At 44.8% G+C, this 21,353-nt stretch overlaps 6 protein-coding genes across 6 annotated transcripts; 3 read left to right on the top strand and 3 right to left on the bottom strand.

Moving 5' to 3' along the window:
- Positions 1–122: 122 nt before the first annotated feature.
- AOL_s00076g420 (uncharacterized protein) lies at positions 123–608 on the bottom strand (the record flags this gene model as incomplete). Its single annotated transcript, XM_011122972.1, has 1 exon — positions 123–608. One exon carries the CDS (start codon positions 606–608, stop codon positions 123–125), a length of 486 nt encoding a protein of 161 aa, XP_011121274.1.
- Positions 609–1,704: 1,096 nt separating this feature from the next.
- On the bottom strand, positions 1,705–2,256 carry AOL_s00076g419 (uncharacterized protein; the record flags this gene model as incomplete). The annotated part of the gene is made up of 1 exon (XM_011122971.1): positions 1,705–2,256. The coding sequence occupies one exon, from the start codon at positions 2,254–2,256 to the stop codon at positions 1,705–1,707; it is 552 nt and encodes a 183-aa protein (XP_011121273.1).
- Positions 2,257–3,302: 1,046 nt separating this feature from the next.
- On the top strand, positions 3,303–4,139 carry AOL_s00076g418 (uncharacterized protein; the record flags this gene model as incomplete). The annotated part of the gene is made up of 1 exon (XM_011122970.1): positions 3,303–4,139. The coding sequence occupies one exon, from the start codon at positions 3,303–3,305 to the stop codon at positions 4,137–4,139; it is 837 nt and encodes a 278-aa protein (XP_011121272.1).
- Positions 4,140–5,226: 1,087 nt separating this feature from the next.
- AOL_s00076g417 (uncharacterized protein) lies at positions 5,227–7,961 on the top strand (the record flags this gene model as incomplete). The annotated part of the gene is made up of 2 exons (XM_011122969.1): positions 5,227–5,763; positions 6,810–7,961. 2 exons carry the CDS (start codon positions 5,227–5,229, stop codon positions 7,959–7,961), a joined length of 1,689 nt encoding a protein of 562 aa, XP_011121271.1.
- A 349-nt stretch (positions 7,962–8,310) lies between these two features.
- AOL_s00076g416 (uncharacterized protein) lies at positions 8,311–9,561 on the bottom strand (the record flags this gene model as incomplete). The annotated part of the gene is made up of 1 exon (XM_011122968.1): positions 8,311–9,561. One exon carries the CDS (start codon positions 9,559–9,561, stop codon positions 8,311–8,313), a length of 1,251 nt encoding a protein of 416 aa, XP_011121270.1.
- A 7,360-nt stretch (positions 9,562–16,921) lies between these two features.
- On the top strand, positions 16,922–19,932 carry AOL_s00076g415 (uncharacterized protein; the record flags this gene model as incomplete). The annotated part of the gene is made up of 4 exons (XM_011122967.1): positions 16,922–17,184; positions 17,302–17,438; positions 17,509–18,763; positions 18,816–19,932. 4 exons carry the CDS (start codon positions 16,922–16,924, stop codon positions 19,930–19,932), a joined length of 2,772 nt encoding a protein of 923 aa, XP_011121269.1.
- Positions 19,933–21,353: the final 1,421 nt, after the last annotated feature.

Genomic DNA, 21,353 nt, shown 5'->3' with positions numbered 1-21,353 from the left:
ATATATCCTTGAGATCTTTTAATTTTACGTACATCTTTACATGCATCCTTCCATACCTTTACCATTTAAATTTATCCACTTCATTCCTGAATCCCAGAGATAAACTCGATAAAGCTCTGATACTAGCACTGTGGTATGATCCACGGCCTGATTTCCTGGAGCTTCTGCTGCGCTTCTATAATAGTTGATTTTATAGCGCGAATCTTCGCCTTAGTATCTTTCTTAAATCCCACAAGTCTTTCCTCCTGCATCTTGTATATTTCCCGCCTTGAATACCCACCATTTCTACATTTACGTATGATTCTCAACAGCGCATAGACACATTGCGCATACGCCGCCTTGTACTCGGCGCATCTTATAGTGATTTCTTCTAGCTGCTCATAGCAATCAAGGAACCAGCGTCGGGTCGCTTCGTCTTGGTCTTGAGGATCTATGTGACTTAACTTGGAACATTTGCTATAAAGTTTTTGAATGTCCCCAGCGTACCAAACTTTGGATATGACTTCTTCGTTTCGTGTTACTCTGTCGCATACATCTTTGAAGGTGGTTCGTAGCCCGTCAACTTCTCGTTCTAGTTCTCGCTCTAGTTCCATACGTGGACGTGGCATCTGTGAAGAAACTTTCTTAATTTTGCTGCAAGGATAATTTTCTACACAATACTTCGCTAAGTCTTCAAGCTCGGAGCCTCTCGTATTGTAACCTTCGAGTCTATCAATTAGGTAGACTTCCCTCGAAAAGCGTAGATCTAGTTGTCAGTTGTTTACCCTATGTATAGATCTAGATATTTTGGGTGATTCAGAATCAATATTCCCAGAAGTCGCACACGTATTGTAAAAGTCTTATCAGTATACCACCGAACATTAGCAAGTTTAAGAAGCGTCTTTCATCTACGGCGATTCTTAAGCCTAACCATTCATCACTTTTTTTTAAAGAAAACCCCGCAGATGCGCAGACTCGGGGGTAGGGGCGTGACAAGTTTACAACTGTGAAATTCTAAAATTGGTGAACTAGCTAGCCCCTGAGCAACTGCAGCCCTGAAAACAAAACCTTGCCGTTTCCATATAACTTTGTATGTGTCTGTGTCAGCCCTTCCAGGTATCTAACGAACAACTCATCAAAATATAATGCATTGAACTGTGACACAAACTTTAAACCTTTCTTGGGAAATTTCCTTTTCTGGAAGACGCTAAGTTTTGCTCATGCTCATATGATCATAAATTCTGTGCACGCATTCAATTGAGGCCTATATCTTAGAATAATATCCAGATAATAGAGTATTCTGTGGGCTAAGTATTCAAAAAATAGGGCGAAATTTTCAACGTAGTTCAATATATGCCCACGATAGATAGTTACATCATCGAACTCCCTAGGAAGCTCGAGAATCCTAACATAGTCTAGTACGATATTTTTATACCTTTCAATACAATATTGATTGACATCTAGCTGCGGTTAGCAGAATAGTTTGACTAGTTGTGAATACGGTTTACCAATTTGTGTTCAATATACTAATCCGTAAATGACAGGAAACCTCAGGGTAGCATCATCCTATTTGAAATGTCTACTGGCTACCATTAGCTGAGATTCGAGCAACATCCGACAATTTCATCAGCACCATAATGCAAAATACTCAAGATACCATAAAAATAGTGAGAACACACATACACTCTCTTTTAATGATACTTTTTCCGTACCACTCTACTTCGTTTATATGCCCAGCCAATCTTTCAACCCTTGGACTTCACCTTTGGCTATATCAAAATCTGCGAACAATTTGTCCATTTTCCGCCCAACCTTCCCCTTCTCTTCAGAGTATGCTTGTTGGCAAGCCTGAAACTGACTCTTTAGTTCGTTCCTCGCTTGTTCGCTTAGCCTTCCCAGTTTTTCGCTCTCGAATGTTGGAATTGGTCCATGAGCCTTACCAACCCGCTCGAAGGCCTTTTCTATCGTCTCTATGAGTGTTTTATACGATTCTGAGGTCTCTTTCGCCCGGTTCTCTAGCAAACCCAGGAGATTGAGGTGATCATCGAAGGCCTTTGCCCAGTTTTTGGCTTCTGCTGGAGGCGCCGAACCAGATTTTCGCATCATTGCATCCGCTACTTTGGCTTTTTCTGGCCCAATTGCCTCCTTAATGCCCTTTGCTTCTGTGAAGTGCGAAGTGAGTTTTGCGTCAATTGCATCGAACTTCTCAATCATGGCGTCGAGTTCATCGTGGTAGGCCTGAGACCTCTCATATATTTCATCTACGTAGGCATCCATTTTGAAATAAAGTATCTTAGGATTTTACGGTGGCTTAGGATTTTTGGAATTTTTAGAATGTATTTGATTTCAAAAAATATTGATAGATCTAGGAACTTTCTTTGAGAAACTGAGCGTTAAGATAGAATTACCGGATCAGAGGTTTCAACAGTAGGGTTATTAACAAGTCAATAGGATGGCTTATATAGTTATTAGACCGGTTTACAGCGTGAATAAGAAGCCATGAGTTTGAAGTGCTGCAGTCACTTATACTGTATTGGCAGTACTAGTTCGTTCTCAAAATTTGCTTACAATATTTGAACACGGAATCTGTGGCGCTTTATCCACCCGAACTTGTTCAAATTTAAATGGTTTTACATGGTTACTGAAATCAATACAAAGTTACCAATACATCGATATCTCACGTTTGAAATCATGAAACTTGTATCAATATATATATATCCAAACTGTCTAATACAAATAAACTGGAACGCGACGAAGTTATCCCTTCACGTGAATAAAGACCTAGCGCAGGACGCTAGGCTATTCGAAGCGTGCAACCGATTACTAGCAAACATTTCCGCACTTTACAATTAATGAGTACTAGTCTTTATAGGACTATCATTATATAAGCTAGTCAAAGTGTATAGTATTTTATAAGGGTTTTGTTACCACCCAAACAAATTTTACACGGTACTACCACCTTTTTGCCAGGAGAAGCTACGTACTAAGCTACTACTTCTACGTATGTATTCACCCAACAGTCGCAGGATTTACGTATGTTAAGCCACAGAGCGCTATACCAGCGTGGAACCCAAATCGGAATTGATAGTTATGTGCCATGCAAACGCGGTGCTACCTCCGTCCCATTTATGGAATGATATGCGCTTACGTTCAAAGATTCAGATTTTCGACTTTCCCTAACGTAGAGTATATAAATACTATAAGAATGGAACGCCCCGTGATTATCTTCCAAATACAAAACCTCCCGAGGTTTTCGAAGCCCACCTAGCTGTGCAGCTAATTTGAAGCGCCACCGGAACTTACAAGATAATCCAATAATCAAAATGGCTCCTATTGCAACGACCAGTCAAATTTTCCAGCCATACGTTAAGGAGCTAAAGAAGAGGCTTCAGCCAATCGAAAGGGCAATGGGCCAGCTTTCGCCAAAGCTCATTATCAGTCGTGATGTGATCAATTCGGTTCTCGCAGACCTCCTAGTCAGCCTCCAATATTCAGTGCACACTCCAGAATACGATCCCGGGCAAGTTTCCTACTTGGTTAACCCAATTCTGGAGGAAATCAGAAGAAACCTCCGGCCTAATCACGAACGTCGACTACGTTGGTTAGCCGCTTTTAGAAGATCCCTACAACCGATGCATAGAGTAAACGAATGGACTCGAGGAGACCCACCCACTGGATACCTTGCGATCATACGGGAAGACGATCCTGTATTCTATGAGTTTCTTGACTGTTTACGACATAAACATATGTGCTTAGAGTATCTCGAGTTTGAGTTTCCGAAACTTTTGACGGCTGCGGATAGCCTTGTCAAACTAATGACCGGCGAAACTTCGATTTATAGAATACCTGCGTTCCCGCGTCTAAAGTTGATGGGCCATTCAGGGAGAATCTTGATAGCAGACTTTGGCACACCACAATCCAGCACGCTCGGCAGTTCAAGTCAATCCGGTCAACCCACAAGCCAGTCAAGCCAGTCAGATAATCAGTATATCCCATCGGATAGCCAATCAAGTCAATCGAGCTTTGAATCAATAGTCTCTACATATCCACCGCTTGAAATCGATAGGAATTCTACAAACTCTGGCTCACCGTCCCGAAACCTTAACTCAACTCCATCCTTCCCCATGACACCAATATCCCCGGGTTACCGGTACAAATGAGCTCTAAGCAGTTTCGTATCTTTATACGTATTTCTCTCGTCAATTGCTTTGTCCCTCCTGTACGACAATATGCATACTTGACATACTACTATACCAGAGTAATGCCTCTGAGGAGATTCAAGTTGAGTCAGTGTAGACGATAGTCAGCTCTAAATTAAATTTCTAGTCCGCTCTCTTCGAAACTCCAGTCAAGAGTTCATTTATACCCTTCTAGCACATAATTCTCCCTCCCCCTATTTTTGTACATAGATATGGAATACGGTGTCCGCAACAGCTTAAATGGCCTAGCGTCAGCTAGTTGGTAATTATTTGAATGCAATGCATTAATGATTTTTTGTTTACTTTTTCAGCTCAGTGATCACTAAATGGTATCTAAATTGACATGGATCTCCTGGGATCTTAGTGCAAGTCGACTCCTTTACAGTCTGTAGTTCCCATGACCCCACGTGGAACATAACCGATGTCCATATCATCTAAGATCTTGATAATAGATTGACCTTGGATTTGACTGTCTTTTAAATTCAGTGTTACGTTTTTACACGTGGGAGATCAACAGCTCGACTTCCATAGGGGCGTTACTACAACCGTTAACCTCGCAAGTGGGTATACGTAACTAGCATATGCGCATCGCGATCGCCTTGCATACGTACGTAAATATAGATATTCCCAGCTCTATAGCCTTAGTATGGTTACATCTTCCTTTTCATTTCCCTCATTCCAGCTAGCACCGATACTACACTACTGTCCTCACATATATCAAAGTTGCGGATTCTATCCGACGGACTGCATGCTGCATACAAACGTTTTAATAAACGCTATCCACAAACTTCCGACTCTGGAAGCTACCAGGAACATCCTCGCATAACATTAACATAAATTTCAATTGAAGCTAGAGCGATGATGTAGGTGCAATAGGCCCACTTTTGCGACGGCTCGGTTAACTCCCGCCTCGTCTTTTAAATTTTGTGGCCCTCATATATATCCTAATCCAACGTCTCAGAGGACCCCAAGGCCGCTCGCAGCTACTTCCCGCCTAGTGCCACTTCCAGGTAAACTTAGTCTTAAGATTTTGCAATCCTGGACGAGGATGATGGTTTTAAATCGCACTCGCTCCCTGCCATCAGTGTCTTTAGGCACAAAGTGCACCATCGAATTACAAAGCTCGGTTACATTCGATGCTGTAGTCGATGCCATAATCGATGTCACAGTTGATCCTCCAGCCGACGTTACGGTCAATGGTACAGTGAATGATACAAGCAGCGCCACAACCAGCCCCGACCCAACAACTAACGGCCTCCCAGATATCTTCCTTATCACACTAGGGATACCCCCTTACCTGAACATCACAGGTCTAGGGGCCCCGGGTATTGAATCGCTAGATATCGACCCGAGAGTGTATATGATGTGCAAGGGCAAAGCCATCATTAACATACTTGCGGGCCTTGATCAACGTTACAAGAGATACGACAAGATTATGGGCCTATCACAAAACGGGGAAATGTATCAAAAGCTGGCAGTCGGTCTTATATTTATGACTTGCAAAGCGAATGCCTACTCTGAAGACTTTCTGAGTCATATCGCCGCTAGCAGCCAAAGATCTCTTCAACTGCCCTTCCTTGATATGGTATCATACGAGTTGTTTCGACAGATAGTCTCAAACCTAAATCGATTTCAACGACGCTATGGGAAGGTTTTTCAAGGAAGTTCACAAGGATCTTATGCGCAAAACTGATCGATTTCTCACCATGATGGAGTGGGTGGATGTAGTCCGCCAGACTTGGAGACTCTTCCGAACTGAGAAGTTGTTATTAGAGCAATTTCTGGAGATATTGCTCAGAGACGTTGACAAAGAGAAGGCAAGGTTAAGGAGACACAGGGCTGATCCAATCCCACTCGTCAACTTTGATATATATGAAAGTGGCAGCACCTGCGTCTAGTGAACCTCGATTTGACTGGACCATGACTGGTTAATGGGTGCACATGGGGTGCGCATGAATTCATGCGAAACGGGCCAAAACCTCGACAAAACCCCAGCATACGTTGTATATACGGCAATATCACTTCCCCAATTGATATCAGTATCAAGAGCTCCATACCTCCCTCGTCATTCCTAACGTTCTTCATAGGTTTGTTTCATTTACCCTAGGTTTCTCTTTCGATTTTACTCCCTTCAGATGTACAATTAATTCTATACCCCATCAGCACATTGTTAGGATGTTCTCCTGTTGCATTATCGTTAGTTCTTACAGATCTCCCATTTCTCGTATCACTTTTTTTCTTATACAGATACTTCTCAAGCTGAGCTATTCCAGATAGCCTTGCAATGATCGTTTCGTAAACTAGACCCCTGTAATGAGTACTCATAGAAGTTAAAGACAATTGGAAGCAGAGGGTTGTGTCGACATGTCTATGACGTCAAGGAGGGATTGTTCTTGTTCACTGGTGTTGCTGCATGCAGCTGTAGTCGTGCATAAATTTCCGCACTGTCCTCAGCAATGAGTATCTCGTAATCCTCATCATCAATCCCTCTTCTTCCATTCGCGCATCACCAGTGTCCCAAAATAGCGTATCATCGTCAATTCAGCTCGATATCACGACACCGTCACGATGTTGAGAAGAAGCCGTCCTATTAGACACCAGGAACTCGAGATCACTCCTGAGGAAACTTAGCAGCCTCCCTCAGCAGTTGATCCGAACCCTCCTGCTTTACCACCATCTCCTGCCAGCGCAACATCTCTTGTTGCTGTATCACCTGCTGTTGCTGTATCATCATCATCATCATCACCTGCTTCATCACTTACATTGGAAGAACTCCTCGAGAAGAGGTTGAAAGAATATCTTGCAGAGACCAAGATGGCCTCAAAACAGCCTGATGAGTCGTCGTTTGCTCCTGCTAGTCTTGGGTTTGGTCAAAGGACCGACTTTGAAGAAACTGACGCCTCTACCTCCCACGCTTCCACCAACAGCGTCGACCAGCATGTGCACGGCCTAGGCATCTTGGGCACCGAGGAGGATATCAAAAGGCACGAAGAAGCAGTTGCCCAGCTGACTAAGTTAGCTAACCCCATTTTAGCTAGGATTGGCCGTATCTTCGTCTCCATTGGAGACGAGCGACACAAAGTCGAAGGTTGCCGTGAGGCGATGCTTCGAAAGGACCAAAAGGCCTTGGTCCTTAAACTTGACGGCCTAAAGAGCGATGGCGATGCTTACCTTCGCCAATTGGATGATGTCATCCAATCTTTTGACAGCGCCCAGAAGTGGCATAACGTCTTGCTCGGCCAGATGGCCGAGCTCGTTAAGCTTCAGAGAGCTGAGGTGGCCGCCGTTTCCGCCGCCATCGCTGCTGCTGCTGATGATGCTAATACTACGCTAGATGGGAAGGTCCAACAGGGCTCTCCTTTGATGGTCGAGGGGCCAGCTGAGGGTGTGGTTTCTCCGCCCCTCACGAGTCCAATCAAGGCGCCAACTACCGAGCGCCAGGACGTCGCTCACCAGGAAACCGGCCCTGCCAAAACCGCCCTACTAATTCTCTCCCACCTCAGTGATCAGATGAGGTGGGTTGAGATCGATCTGGTCAAGCTCTGGGATCGACAGATCCGTGAGTCGGCCATGGCCCGACGTAATCTATCCTCAGAGTATGAAAGGCTCATGGCCGCAATGCGCCAGCATGCCGACGAGCATTTCGGCAGCGAGGCTGCCAAACCCCGCGGTGGTCCTAGAACCAACCTCCAATGGGCCGTCAAGAACTTTGACGTCTCATATTACGCCGAATATCCCCTTCGGGATGTCAAACTTGAGCTCCGCACCAACCTACGGGAGTAGGTGGACGGCCATCATGACTTTTGTGTACGTCTTTTTGGGGGGGTAGATAGACTAGTAATTAATTTGCATACAGGGAAGCGTGCCCTCCCTATAGTTAATAGCCATTTTTTAATTTTATTGTAATACGTAAGCTGTAGAGACGATGCTGTAGCTTTTTGTACGTGTGATATTCATTTGCACGCATAACATAACAGAAAACTATACAAACACCATGCGAAATCTATCATACAAGCATCGATATACAGTAGGATCCATTTTCCTCTCTCAGGTAACTCTATAAGCTTATACACCACTAGGGTTCACCCAGACTTTGAACCTTCCTTTTTTTTCCCATCCGAGACTTAAACATTTAAAAATACCCAGCTTGTATTTGTACATTCATGTCCAAGTACACATCGATTGCACGAGGTTCCAGGAACTGCTTTTCTACTGCGTCCCAAAAATATTCTGGAAGTTGACGACCCGTCCATTTGGGGTTGAGAATTCCAAACCAGTCCTTGTTTGGGTCCTGTGGCCGTAAAATTTCGGCAACCACCTGTTGAGCCGCCTGTGCAGCAGCATGTGCTTGTGGATGTTTGAGACCATTCTCTCGTTCTTCCATCTGCTCCAATTTAACGGTTGCGGCTTTGGTTTGGACACTATCGATTTTGTCCGAGAACGTCTTCAAGAGAAGATTGATATTCTCAAAAATGGCTAGGATCGCGAGGGCCTTTTTCAACTGAGAACAATGCTCGTCGACTTTCATAAGATCTAGCTTTAGCGCTGTCTCAAAAATATCCAGTCGGTTCTCTTCTTCAATTTTATCCTGAGTCCATCTCAGGATGTTCCAAAGAAGCTGGATTCGCTCCTTCTGTGCTGTGACCTTCCTTTCAGATATTTTGAGGAACTCAAGCGGATGCCTCGAAGTTTGATCTATCTGAGTTTCAATCAGGTTATCCTCTGGATTAAGGATGGCCTCGGAACAGTTTCCTGAGATCTTCTTGAATAAAAAAGCGATTCCCTGCCAGGTGCATTCGGAGATAGTCCAAGTGCGATTTGCCGATACGACGTCAAGGAAGAGGTCGACAGTGGTCAGCTTTTCGTCATAGTGGTTTATCTCTTTCTGAATTTCAAGAAGCAGAGAAGACCCTCTCCCGATCTCTATATTGAGGCAGCTTCTCTGTAGCTGACGAAGATCGTCCCGAAGAAGTTCCACTTCGCGAACAATGTCCCCGCATCCCTTTTCGACATCTAGCTCCTCCCAACCTGCGCAATAATTTTCAGACTTGACGATTCCGAATTGCTTGCCAACGTCTACCAAATCCGATCTTGATTTTTTAAGGAGCTTTTCGACGGATTCTCGCAATATTTCAGCGGCACTTGATGCATTTCCCGAAGCCAATGCCAGTTGGGAGACCTGACCGTCGAAAACTTCTTCGAATCTTGAAATAATACGGGGTCGATATTCCGTTCTCTCCTGGACATCTTGGACAACAGCTCCAAGATCATATCGGCCTAGCTCCTCTAATTGAATTGGTTGGGCGTCTTGAACCAGGTTCCTGATGTTCCCTGGCCCGGATCTGCGAGACATCCAGGGCTTGGTACTAACAACAGCCTTCATTGTAACCGATGTTGAAAATGCAACAGCTGTTTTGTGTTGTCTTGTCTCTAGATCATTGATCGACATTCAAGCCGAATATCAGTCAGCCAGGTTCCTTTAAAGCTTTTCTGAGTCCAAATTCAAACAAAACAGTGACTCAAAGAGATAAGAAGCATGTGGCTAGCTCAAAGATATTGAAGTATCCTTTAAAAAAATATGAAGTTCGGGCAAGCTGGGGGTCAAGCTAAAAGGGATACAGACTAAATCAAATCAATTGTGGAAGGGGCAAGACAGCTAGTGGATGATAACAGAAAATTGCTTGATAAAACTGCAAAGGAGCTACTAGAATAGATTTACAAGTTTCTCGAGTAATTGTCATGAATTGATATACTCACTTGCCGAAAAAGAAATATATGGATGGTAAACTTACGGAAATGAAGCCGAGAAAATAGGCTTCGAAGATGAATTGAGGTTGGGGTTTTGCTGAAAAGCGTAGGATTTTAGAAGCGGTTGCTTCTGTTGTAGATTGAATTCACAAAGGAACGATTGGAGAGACTGTAAACCTTAAGGACAGACTCGGATGTATTTCCGCGAACTTGTGAAAGTTGAAGAGATGGACTTGGAATGAAGTTAAGTAAGCCGAAAAAGATATTGGTCACTATCGAAACGTATTTGTTTGATAGCTAGGTAATCGAGTTCGACTTGTAGTAAGCTTCGTATGATTTTGCTTTACGTTCAGTAGCTAAATCTTGTTAAGGATAGAGAGGGGAGAGGAGGAAAGAAACCAAAGGAGCAGGGGGGTGGAAGGCCTTTTATACCCCCCCAGGCGACTGTAGCAAATATTTTTCGTCGTCGAAGTTGAAATAATCGACACGATCCACAGGTTGAAAATATTAAAATCAGCACGGAAACTACCTAACTCGGTCTCCACGAGCATAGATGTTGCCTAGGCTCTCCGGTAAGGCATCCTCATTTAGGTTTCTAGAAGACACCCAGATAGTCGGTCAATGAATTATACATATCCAGATCATCTTTTTCTTCTTAAGATGTTATGAGCAAAGCTACTTCCCGGGTTAACTAGTATTGTCTCCCCGTCTGTTTGTAGGTTGGTCAGTCGATCATTCAAATTTTCAAAATTTAAATTCTTTGATCATCCAAAGCCTGCACACCCCGAATCGAACTCCATACACCGAAAAGGAACCGACTAGATGAAATTATACCCGTAGAAACGTTTAAACGGGTCAGCCTCCCAGATCAATAGTAAGAGCCAACGATCAACTTGATAATGTTCTTGGGGTTAATCATAATGCTACTATACATATTACCTCACAATACGATCCCAAATGTCCCGCTTGGGAATATTAACTTTCAATTTTACTAACCTTCCAAAGATTGGGCAAAATTCTTCCTCTATTCAAGTATTCATATACTCTCCTTGTGTAAACATTATCGATCTATCGTCTCTTCAGTAATTCCATTACATCGGAGTATAGCAGCAAATAGGCTAAACCGAATTGCATTAAATAGTAATATTGCACCTTCGAATCGGTCACAATTATTAAAAATCACTTTTTCTTGGCTTTACTCTCCATAGATCTAGATCGCTTACATATGCATGCATTTTCATATACACCCGGGGCCCTAAGGTCTATGCATATGGCGACGGCATCCACTATAGCTAGCGGCCTATCGGCCACTATCTACCTATGTAGTGAACATGCGAACGGTTTAATTTAATACGCCAAATATATACTATACATAGAAATATAAACCACGTGCGTGGTATTTATGCTGTTTCTATGCTCGAGATCTACATTCATTTTACCGAATATCTATAATAGACACCTAAGGATAAAAAGTACTTATATATGGCACACTCGAGTACCTCGAAATTAATCGTTACGCTAACACACGTGCACACCCGCACGCTAATATAGTTATATTTGAAGAACTAAGGCTTGCAGGATTGAAAGCAATCTCAATAGGTGCGTTAATTACTTCCAATATTCGCTAAACTTCCATTGGTCATATTTCGCACTAATATTGTATGTGGGAGCAACCTCTCCGGAACATCCCGATCGCAGTTCGGAACCTACAGGTTGAAGAAGCCGTGTGGAGATAATACAACAATGTCAACACAACTAGACGCGCAGGTGCCTTCTTCGACGCCATTGAGTTTCGTATCCTATTATCATTGAGGAATTCCGGGTCCTGAGGTTGCCGAAGGAAGGGCCGTTCTCCAAATCACGCGACGGACATGCACGTAGTTATGTAGTTTCTCAAAACGAGCCCCCTATGGAGGCTTAAATCCGATAGTATAATCGAGGCCCGGGGTTAAATTCAGCGCCACAGCAAATCTTCTGGGCTCTCGATTCCCGAGGACTAATCACAGCAGGACTGCGTCACAACTATGTTTCCTTGTTTTGATTAAGGCATTTCCCAATCGAACGCTCGGTACTCGGAGTTAAATCCGATGGGAGCAGGTCAGCCAGCTGTTGTAAATTTTGCGTTGCCCGCGGGCACCCGCTCCCTCCGTGGGTCCACATTTAATTTAGTTTCTAGATCACGAGGCAATATCTCTAGGGCACATGAAGACGGAGAAGGGGGATTGCGTATCAGTCCAAAACCTAGTTGCGCTATTGCCGCGACTTCGGGCGTCCACATCATTGTCAAGCTTAGAGCTCAGGACAAGACTAAGTAATTTAATTGGGTCCCATTCAATCGATCAATCCATCTTGAACATGTCCATGCCGACGAAATGACAACCAAACGCTCATCAAGTTCGTTAGTGGACTTATGCGTACTTTGTACAGAAGTAGTTAGTTAGGAAATACTCTTGTGGAGCTCGGAAAAACTTGACGGCGAGCCAACGATGCCTCGCTGCGAGACGGAGATTACATAGCGCGGAGGCTTAAGCCTTGATCGGCAGCGGGGTGTTAGCACCCATACAGAGCGAGGTGATTAGTATTGGACGAACTCGCAAATTGGACAGTGAGAATCACTACTTCGAGATAGAATAAATATACACCGAAGTCGGCCTCGAGTTACATATCTTTCATCCGATCCAAAAGCGCAGGGTTTTGCGAGTAAGATATGCATTGCACGCAGTCCTAAATTCAAGAACGTGTTTTTATGATTTCGGAAGGGGCCCGTTAGATTTGTGTAGCCTCAACCCTGTGTCGAAGCCATGCTATGCACAAAGCATGGATCGATGCGGTTGATCCTAGCGATCGGACGACCCTAGGACAGAGCTGTAGTAACTAGTTAAGGTACCTATTATGCGGGCAACGGTGTCTATACATGCTTCTGATGTGCCGCGATAGACCCCAGCTGAAAAGGAAACTCACATAAATCTAGACCTAAGCCCTCTAGGCGGCCTGAATGTGGAGTTTGGAGGAGCAGCTCGTGTCAAGCATCGCCACATAAACCCCATGAGTTACAGTGTGGGTCCCTTGAACAAAAACTCGCTTGATTTTATGCAGTGGACAAGACGGCAAGCACTGCATGAGACGACCTAGATATCATACGATCATGCCTATTTCCCTCATCCTCAAGTTTGTGCAGAGGAAGCGATCGTGAAGAAGCTATCGATAGCAGCAGCTCAGTCTGATACCAACCCCTGGGTCTTATATATATCTAAAGGAACTTGCCGGGATAATATTTGCAATAACGGTCTATGTCCGAGACTTATCTTACGCCTTGGCGATATCTTTCTTCCACAAGTACTGGTATCGGCGATAAATTAGCTAATAAGATAGAACTTTTGACATCTTTGGACCTAATTTGAGTACGATACCTCGTAGGGCAACAATAATCGAGCTTAATATCCCAACAAAAATTGCAAGATTGCATATTTATGTTTTGGCCATCTAAAGGGACAATATAGATCTCCGTCATAGCCGAACTATCCACCAGTTCCCAATCAAAAAAATGGATAAGGCCTGTGGAGAAGCTTTGATTTCAAATCTAAGTTTTTGTAGCATTCGGGAAATAGATTATTCGTGTGGCGCTGGCATATTCGCACGACGACATCTCTGTACGGGACTGAGACCAGGGGTAGCTTTAAGTAACTCGTAGCTCCAAGCTTCTTGAGCTAATACTAGCCCGGAATTACAAATGTCTACCTTCTGAGCGGCAAACTGCAATTGAAAGTATTCCCCAGCATCCCCAAATCTATTAAAACAAAAGGCTTTAGATCTAGCGGTTCCCCAGACAATGGCGGGGTTTGGAACATAATTTGAGTTGCTACCCAAACTCTAACAAGAGGTCTCAAAGCTCGGTAGCCTTCGGAAAGCCAGCTCGTCTCGGGGGGGCTTCTTGGAAAGGAAACCCAATATCAATGAGGGGCAATCTAAGGTGGGGAATTTCGCCATCTCCGTGCCTAAGGGACTTAGCATGGGATTGAAGCCATTAGAAAATTTCGAGAATACTGATTTTAGTCTAACCCCAGAAGATAATACTACCTTACTAGTATCATTTGGGAAATCGAGCTCTTGGTAAGTGTCGGTCTCTCCGTAGCTTGCCAAGAATCATAACTTGAACAGGGGTGGGCAGATCAGGGGAGGGTACTAAAAAGTTGATCGAGGATGCATCTAGCCGCCAGTTGGGACTGTAGTAGAATTAATTATAGAGAGAAAAGAAGCTTAAGCAAAATCAATTGTGGAGAAGGTGCGGAGTGCGCTGCTCCTCAACTTTGCTTTAATAATCTTAATGAAACTAGTGATCGAAGATCAGAGCTGATTGTGTACTCCGTAGTCGCAACTGGAAAAAACGGTTAAGGAGGACTTCGAAGATGTCAAGGGAGTAACACTCCTGCAGGTCTGGGCTGGCTAGGCTGATTGCAGACGGGAAAGAATTACGGGAAAGAATTTTTTTTTTAAACGAAAACGCAAGAGTCCACAAAATATAGAACTAGATCGCTTCGACATTCGTTCTGTGCATGAAGGAAAATTTTTCTTGTTGGAGGTACCGGAAATCCCTCAGGTCTTCATCAGGCCCGCGGTCTGTGGCCGATTTGAGGCCCAAAATGTATGAGGTTTATTCGAATTATCGGTCATTGTTCGGCATACCGAAAATGGCCGGATGTGTTGATAGGAACTGTCGGCCCCGCCTCGGATATTTGTGTATCTTGTTGATTACACCATCGAAAGCTACGTAAAGTCTTCAACTAGCTTGGTATGTATAATACTTGGGACATATGGCGGATATGTTATGTTTGTGACAGGATGGGTGTTTTGCTGACATCATGAGATCATGGGTGCTGAGGGAATGGAATGGAATGGAATACAGACAACGTCAATTAATGTTCAGGAAATTTCAAAATCGTTTGCATTGTTGGATCGCCTTCCAGATTCGAAGAAAGATGTCAACGTGACTATAATTCGAAGGTTCTTTTCTCGAATTCGGACAATGTCTCCCAATTCAAGTCCCATCCCCGAGCTCTTGCTTGAAACCCCAGATGGATCAAGTTTTATGGGCGGCAGGTCTCACAAGATGGCTGGTATCCATGCCCACGTGAGGCAACGTCGAGAAGCCCAGGGCTTGTTGTCTTGAATGCTATAAAAAAGTACAAGATCTTGCAAGATACTTCCCGATACTTTCCAGCCAGCAACCGCTAACCAAAAAAATCAAAGTGGAATCTCCTGGGCCAAGGGGATGGTCTTGGGGTGGCCTCCAGCCTCGGCCTGCTGGAGTGGGGCAAGTTCCGGTATCCCGACTTGGATTACCGATGCCCACCCTGCCATTTTCCCTTGCCAATTGCAACTATACAGAGTACAAGGCCTTGGGCACAGAATCCTCCTTCAATTTCACATGCATACCGTCATGGTGCAGATATAATTAATGGGTGACTACGTTAGTATCAGCGTCTGCGCAGCTGCGTGACAGGATTCTGAATTCATATGAAAGTTCGAATCGCTCTCATCTTCTCGACAGATAAGCGTACATGCAGGCGTATCAGCTTATACAGAGCAATCCTGGAATTAGAGCCCACGCGACGAGGTGAAGGGGTTCACAGATATTTCCTGATAAGCTAAATATTAGCGAGGACCTAGGTTAGCCGCCAGAACAATTCGAATTCCCCCCAGGCTACCGAATTGACGTTGAAATAGCTCAGATGCCGGTTGAAATATTAACGACCCTTGAGTCCTTTTTGAATACTCCAACCAAGTATGTGTTACTATGAATTTGGATTGCTCAAGTTGTTCGTATCGTCGTATTATATCAATATCTATATCTCGATATCGATATCTCTGGAGCGACCTTTAATCCGGATTACTCGGCCGAAGTTTTACTTCTCGCCTGCGAGGCCTTGGCGCAGGCCAAAAAAAAAAAAAAGACTAAAACTCTGAAGGGGGCGCTGAGGCAAGTCACAAACTGTCAACGGTACATTTTACATATTAGCATGCTGGCAAGTCCATGAGTCGGCATGAAACTCGAACTTTCCAAAAAGCTACCGCATTCGCATTAAGGGAGGCTGTGATCTGACCCCAGAGCCCTGTGGAGAACACATGTAGCCAGATATCAGATTACGGCCTGGTCTAGGCATGGAATGTGAGCACGACCTAGTACCTTTGACGGCCCATGGAGAGACAGGATCCTGTCCTTATGATATCAATGATTGCGAATGGAAAGCTATCTCGTGGCCACCCACAGTAAGAGCTATTCTTTATTACGCATAAGCCATGTCGACGTTTTTCTTGGGTTATCCATGAAAAAGAAGCAAACAAGCCTCGACTGTTACTGCAGTCCATTGGTGCGCTATTTCCCCATAATCTGGCTCCATGTTTCCTTCCCGAGACCCCTGCTGGGGTTTCGCACTGGAGTGTGTCCCATGCAATGCAGCAAATTAAAATGGAGCAGTTTTTCACATTCTGTTTAGTTAGCGGCAGGTTTCGACATCTGGGAAATTCTGCATGGTTAGCTAGTTTGCTTGTGCCTGCCCTCGGATACTTTCCCTGAACGGAGAAGGCGTGCGTATTGTTGGAGGGTCCAGCTTAGGTCATCTAGGTTGACATTCCAAGAAAGAAGTCTGCCAAAAGTGGATCTCTTCTGAGTCGCCTTTAAAGTTTGGGAGGCTGCTTTATTATCAACCTGCTCCCCGGATTTTTCTCCAGCTCGACACTTCCTTCTCTATTTACTCTACAGAATCCGGGGAATGTGTACTATCTGGGATATTTCGCTCTGGTGTTACTCGATATACTGATACTCTACTCTTTATTGTTATTTATTTCAAGTTTACGTTCATGATAACTCAATCTGTTCGCCTCCATCATCCTTAAAACCGCATCGCCGTTTATATCCATTTCCCTTCGTCCGACACCACTACAACACAAACATATAACTTGGTTCTTCCCTGGATTGTTAGATTTGTTTAGTAAAAATGGCTGGAGAAACGGCCACTATTGAGAAGTCTGAGAGGACTTCGAAGGAATCTAGCGCTCCAGTAGTCGCTGGTGTTAAGAGATCTGCCCCCACCGCTGGAATGAACGCCAACGGGCGTCCTATCAAGCGTCGCGCTTCCAAAGCCTGCCAGTGCTGCCGTGCCAGAAAGGTTCGGTGCAATGTTGTAGAACACGGTGCTCCTTGCACTAACTGCAGACTCGACAATGTCGACTGCATTATCACGGAAAGCAAGAGAAGATCGTAAGTCTTTCGAATCAGTCTATTAGCCAGCCTTCCCCGGCTTCTCCAGGGTTTTCTCCAGATTTATCCTTTGTTTAAGATTTTGCTCTCATCAGATCAAGCTAACCCCTTTAAAAGTAATGCTGCAGCGGACAAGCCTGGAAAGGCGAAGAAGAAGGCACAGGTTGTCGTTCAGCCTGTCTCTCCGAGCTCTAGTTCTCACGATCACGAGGATCTTTGTGAGGACAGGGAAGAACATGTTCCGACCTTCACATGTATGTGTGGCGTGTCCCTCGTATGATTTGACCAGATCCTGTGGTTAACCTCACCATGCATCGAATCTAGACCCGACCCAGACTCTGGAGATCATTGATGAGAATGGTAGGGAAAGGCGCAAGTCTTCGGTAGCCCAATTCGCTAGTCAGGCTACCTATAATCGAATGGTTTCGCAACAGCCTTCTCCTTCAACTACAACTTCATCGACTTCTCGCCCAATTAGGATTCCTAGTTATGAAATTCTCACAAAAGACCTACCGTCGTACATTAGGCCCACCCCCACTAGAATTAGCCCTGATGATGTCGACTACCTCGTTCGAAAAGGTGCTACTTCAATTCCACTTGAACCTTTCCGCCAGGAGTTGGTGGACTGCTACTTTAACTATGTCCATCCATTCATGCCATTGATTGAAGAATCAGATTGGAGGAGGACAACTACTAGGAGCTGGGAAGGATTTGACCCAACAAGGCATAAGGATGACCGAATCAGTCTTTTGCTATTCCAAGCCGTGCTTTTCGCGGGCTCCGCATTCGTCAAGATGGAGAGCCTTCGTGCCGCTGGCTACACCTCCAGAAAAAGTGCAAGAAAAGCATTCTTCCAACGTACAAGAATGCTTTACGATTTTGACTGGGAACAAGACAGGATCTCATTGATCCAGGCTCTTTTGCTCATGACTTATTGGTACGAAACCCCTGATGACCAAAAGGACACATGGCATTGGATGGGAGTTGCAATTTCTCTATCACATACTGTCGGTCTTCATCGAAATCCAGTCAACTCAAGCCTCAGCCCCCGACGACAAAAACTATGGAAAAGAATTTGGTGGAGCTGTTTCATGCGGGATCGACTCGTCGCTCTCGGGATGCGACGCCCTACCAGAATTAAGGACGAAGACTGTGATGTCCCTATGCTAACGCTTGAGGATTTCGGATTTTCCACCGATCGCGATGAACTTTCTGAGGTTTTGTTCGGTGCCGACGGCGATGATCTGAAGAAACGGAGGAGACAGAGAGCACTTGCCCTTCTATGTATCGAGAAGGCGAAGCTTTGTGCACTTATCGGGAACGTTCTCACAGCACAATACTCGGTATTAAATAAGCCGGCATCGAAAGACGGCGTTATCGATACAACGAAAAACCTTATGCTTTTGCACCCAAAGAAAACAGACGTTGAAGTTTGCGAGGTTAAACTTTGCGACGAACAGCTCAATGATTGGCAACGAAAGCTTACTAGCGAGGCTTATTGGAGGCCTGCTAGCAGCTTGCTCGATGATATGGACCCGTGTATTCTTCTCCACCGTAATTTACTACATATGGTTTACTTGTAAGTTTCCGAGCCCTTGATCCTGTATTGGCCATAGCTAATATCTTCACAGTACTACCGTGAGCGCTCTCCACCGACCACAAGTTCTTCCATCCGCCCCAGCACCGTGGCCAGCAAGAAACCGTGCGCCCGAACTTCAAGAAATTTCTCGAAAGAAAGTCCGACATGCAGCTCACGAAATTACACGCCTCGCGGAAGAGCTTATCGAATACGATCTCGTCAGATATCTTCCAACGGTCGGTGTTACTGTCATGCTTCCAGCCGTTATAATCCACCTTCTCGACGTTAAATCATCATCAGCCGTAACACGTGAACTCTCTCTCCAAGGGTTCGGCCTGTGCATGCAAGTCATGCAAGGTCTCCGCGAAAACTATGCCGCTGCAGATTTTGCCACACATTTTCTGGAAGCCGCGGTCAAGAAGGCCAATATCCAGATCGTAGTTCCGACCCGGCAGAGATTTCCCACTGCAGATGATGCAATGAGAGCCCTGAACCGACAGCGGGCACTCTTGGTCAAGCGGGGCGTCCAAATCATGCAGGACAATCTATATGTGCCAAGAAGCGAAGGCATTCTTGGTCATGTCGACATGGGTGTGGCAGTTAGTGTGGGACCTGAAACACCGAGGGAGGATGTGGATATGGCAGAACCGGAAGGGCGCCTGGACCACAATCATTTACGAGAGAGAATTGCGGCATTCTTGAACGAGGAGGCCGATATTGCCCGAGAAGAAAATCCGATCGTCAGCGGTCAGGTACCAGACAAGGAGATCGCAGATGCCCACCCAATGAACATCGATCTCAACCAACTACTATTGAAAGATCCGGATACCGAGCTGGGACTTGAGGATCTTTCCCCAAGATCCTCCACTGAGTCTCACAGACAATTCTCTGGAAGCGAGCTGAGTGAGAACATCTTGGACAATATCGATAGCCTCTTCGTTGATGAAAACAATGACCCATTCCTCGGGTCATATGACGGTCATCACGGAATGGGAGAAGGCACCGATTTCACTTTGGAGTTAAGTCTTATGAACGGTGTTGTGAATCACGGAGGTATGGACCTTCTGTCTACCGATATCGATGCGGCAGCCGAAACCTCTGCGGATGGCACTTCCAAGTTGCTTGACAGCGTCGAATTCGATTTTGACAAGGTCATGGAGGGTTTGTAAACCAGGAATATCTTTGCCTCGGAGTATGTATCATGCATGGTGCACGAGGTATTCTCCCTAGTAATTTTTGCATGGAGGTGATTTGCATTTTCTACCAAAATTTTTGTTCCATTTCCATTACGATTTCATTAAGCTTAGCGCGTCCGTTACAGGAGCATTCTGATATTTTTACCCGTTTCACGTATTTATGATACCCATGCTTGGGCACAGAAAAGCATTTGTCATTTAATAGGTTTTGCAAGCTCGGATTAAGCTTTTAGCTGAAGCTCATGTTTACAGGGGCATAAGCACACCTTCTGACCTCTAGATTACAAGGGCACCATGAACAAAAAAAAGAATATATTTCAATTATCTTGATACACCCTCCATCTAAGTATTTGCAGTTTCTCAACCGAATATTAAGCCGCTTTAGCTTCAAAATGTGATCTGTGCTCCACGTACACCCGGTAAATTTTCGAGGGCAGTTAGGTCTAACCATCTCCACCTCATGGCGAGATCCAGCCGCCCCCAGACCTGCGTTAACGGCAGGATCTTTCGCCACGTTGACTTATCAGACGACAGCTACTAACCCATTTCTCGGTTCCATTTCTGCAGGATAGACTGGTTTGTTTAGTGGGGCCCCGAACCGTCAGAATGGAAATCTAGAAATTGCAAGGATTGATTTTGTATACCGTATTCCGGTATCTTATGGAGCCGAACTGGCCGGTATATACCGGTGTTGGAACCTATTATGCGCCGTTTAGCGATATCGATATATCCACTAAGATGAATACCGTTGGTATTTCGGCTCCGGAGTTCCAAAACTTCGTATCAACTTATCTCTCAAACCTCAGGCATACGATGGGCATGCAGCGTATGAAAATCCATGCATATACCTAGGTATATGCCGACTGTTTTTGATTGAAGTCCTTTGTATTTCTCTATACTACCGGCGGGGGAAACAATGGTCATAGCTCGATAGCTCATCTAACATCAGTTTCGGTTCTAGCCTCACAGAACGAGCTTTACCTCAACCTCACACGGACTAATCTTGTGTCCAAGCGCAAGTACTCTCATAATGCCTGCAGAAATGAGTGATGCATGATGCAACGTGCATGATGCGCACCAGTATGATGACTTCGAGTGTTTCTCGTACCCCAGAGATTTAATTTAGTCCCAATTTTAAATAAGCCTTGGCTCTCACATCCTCTAGTTAAGAGTTACCGAGGTAATAGCTGTCTTGCAGAAAGCGGGACCGATTTTGAGGGGTTGGAGTTCTGGGGTGGGGATGGTGGCTGCATATAAACCGAGGCATTTGCCTCTTTTGGATAGAAAATAATTTGAGCTAGCCAATCAGCGATGAGAACGGGCTGTTACATTTGGCGGGGTCAACGCAAATCTGATACCATTTTGTCCCGTTTCGATCCTTGATTGCGAGTAAT

This window comes from Orbilia oligospora (genome assembly GCF_000225545.1).
Source record: "Orbilia oligospora ATCC 24927 unplaced genomic scaffold scaffold00076, whole genome shotgun sequence".
Classification (NCBI taxonomy): Eukaryota; Fungi; Ascomycota; class Orbiliomycetes; order Orbiliales; family Orbiliaceae; genus Orbilia; species Orbilia oligospora.
The sequence above is the reverse complement of the archived record's forward strand: the minus strand, read 5'-3'. Positions and strand labels throughout refer to the sequence as shown.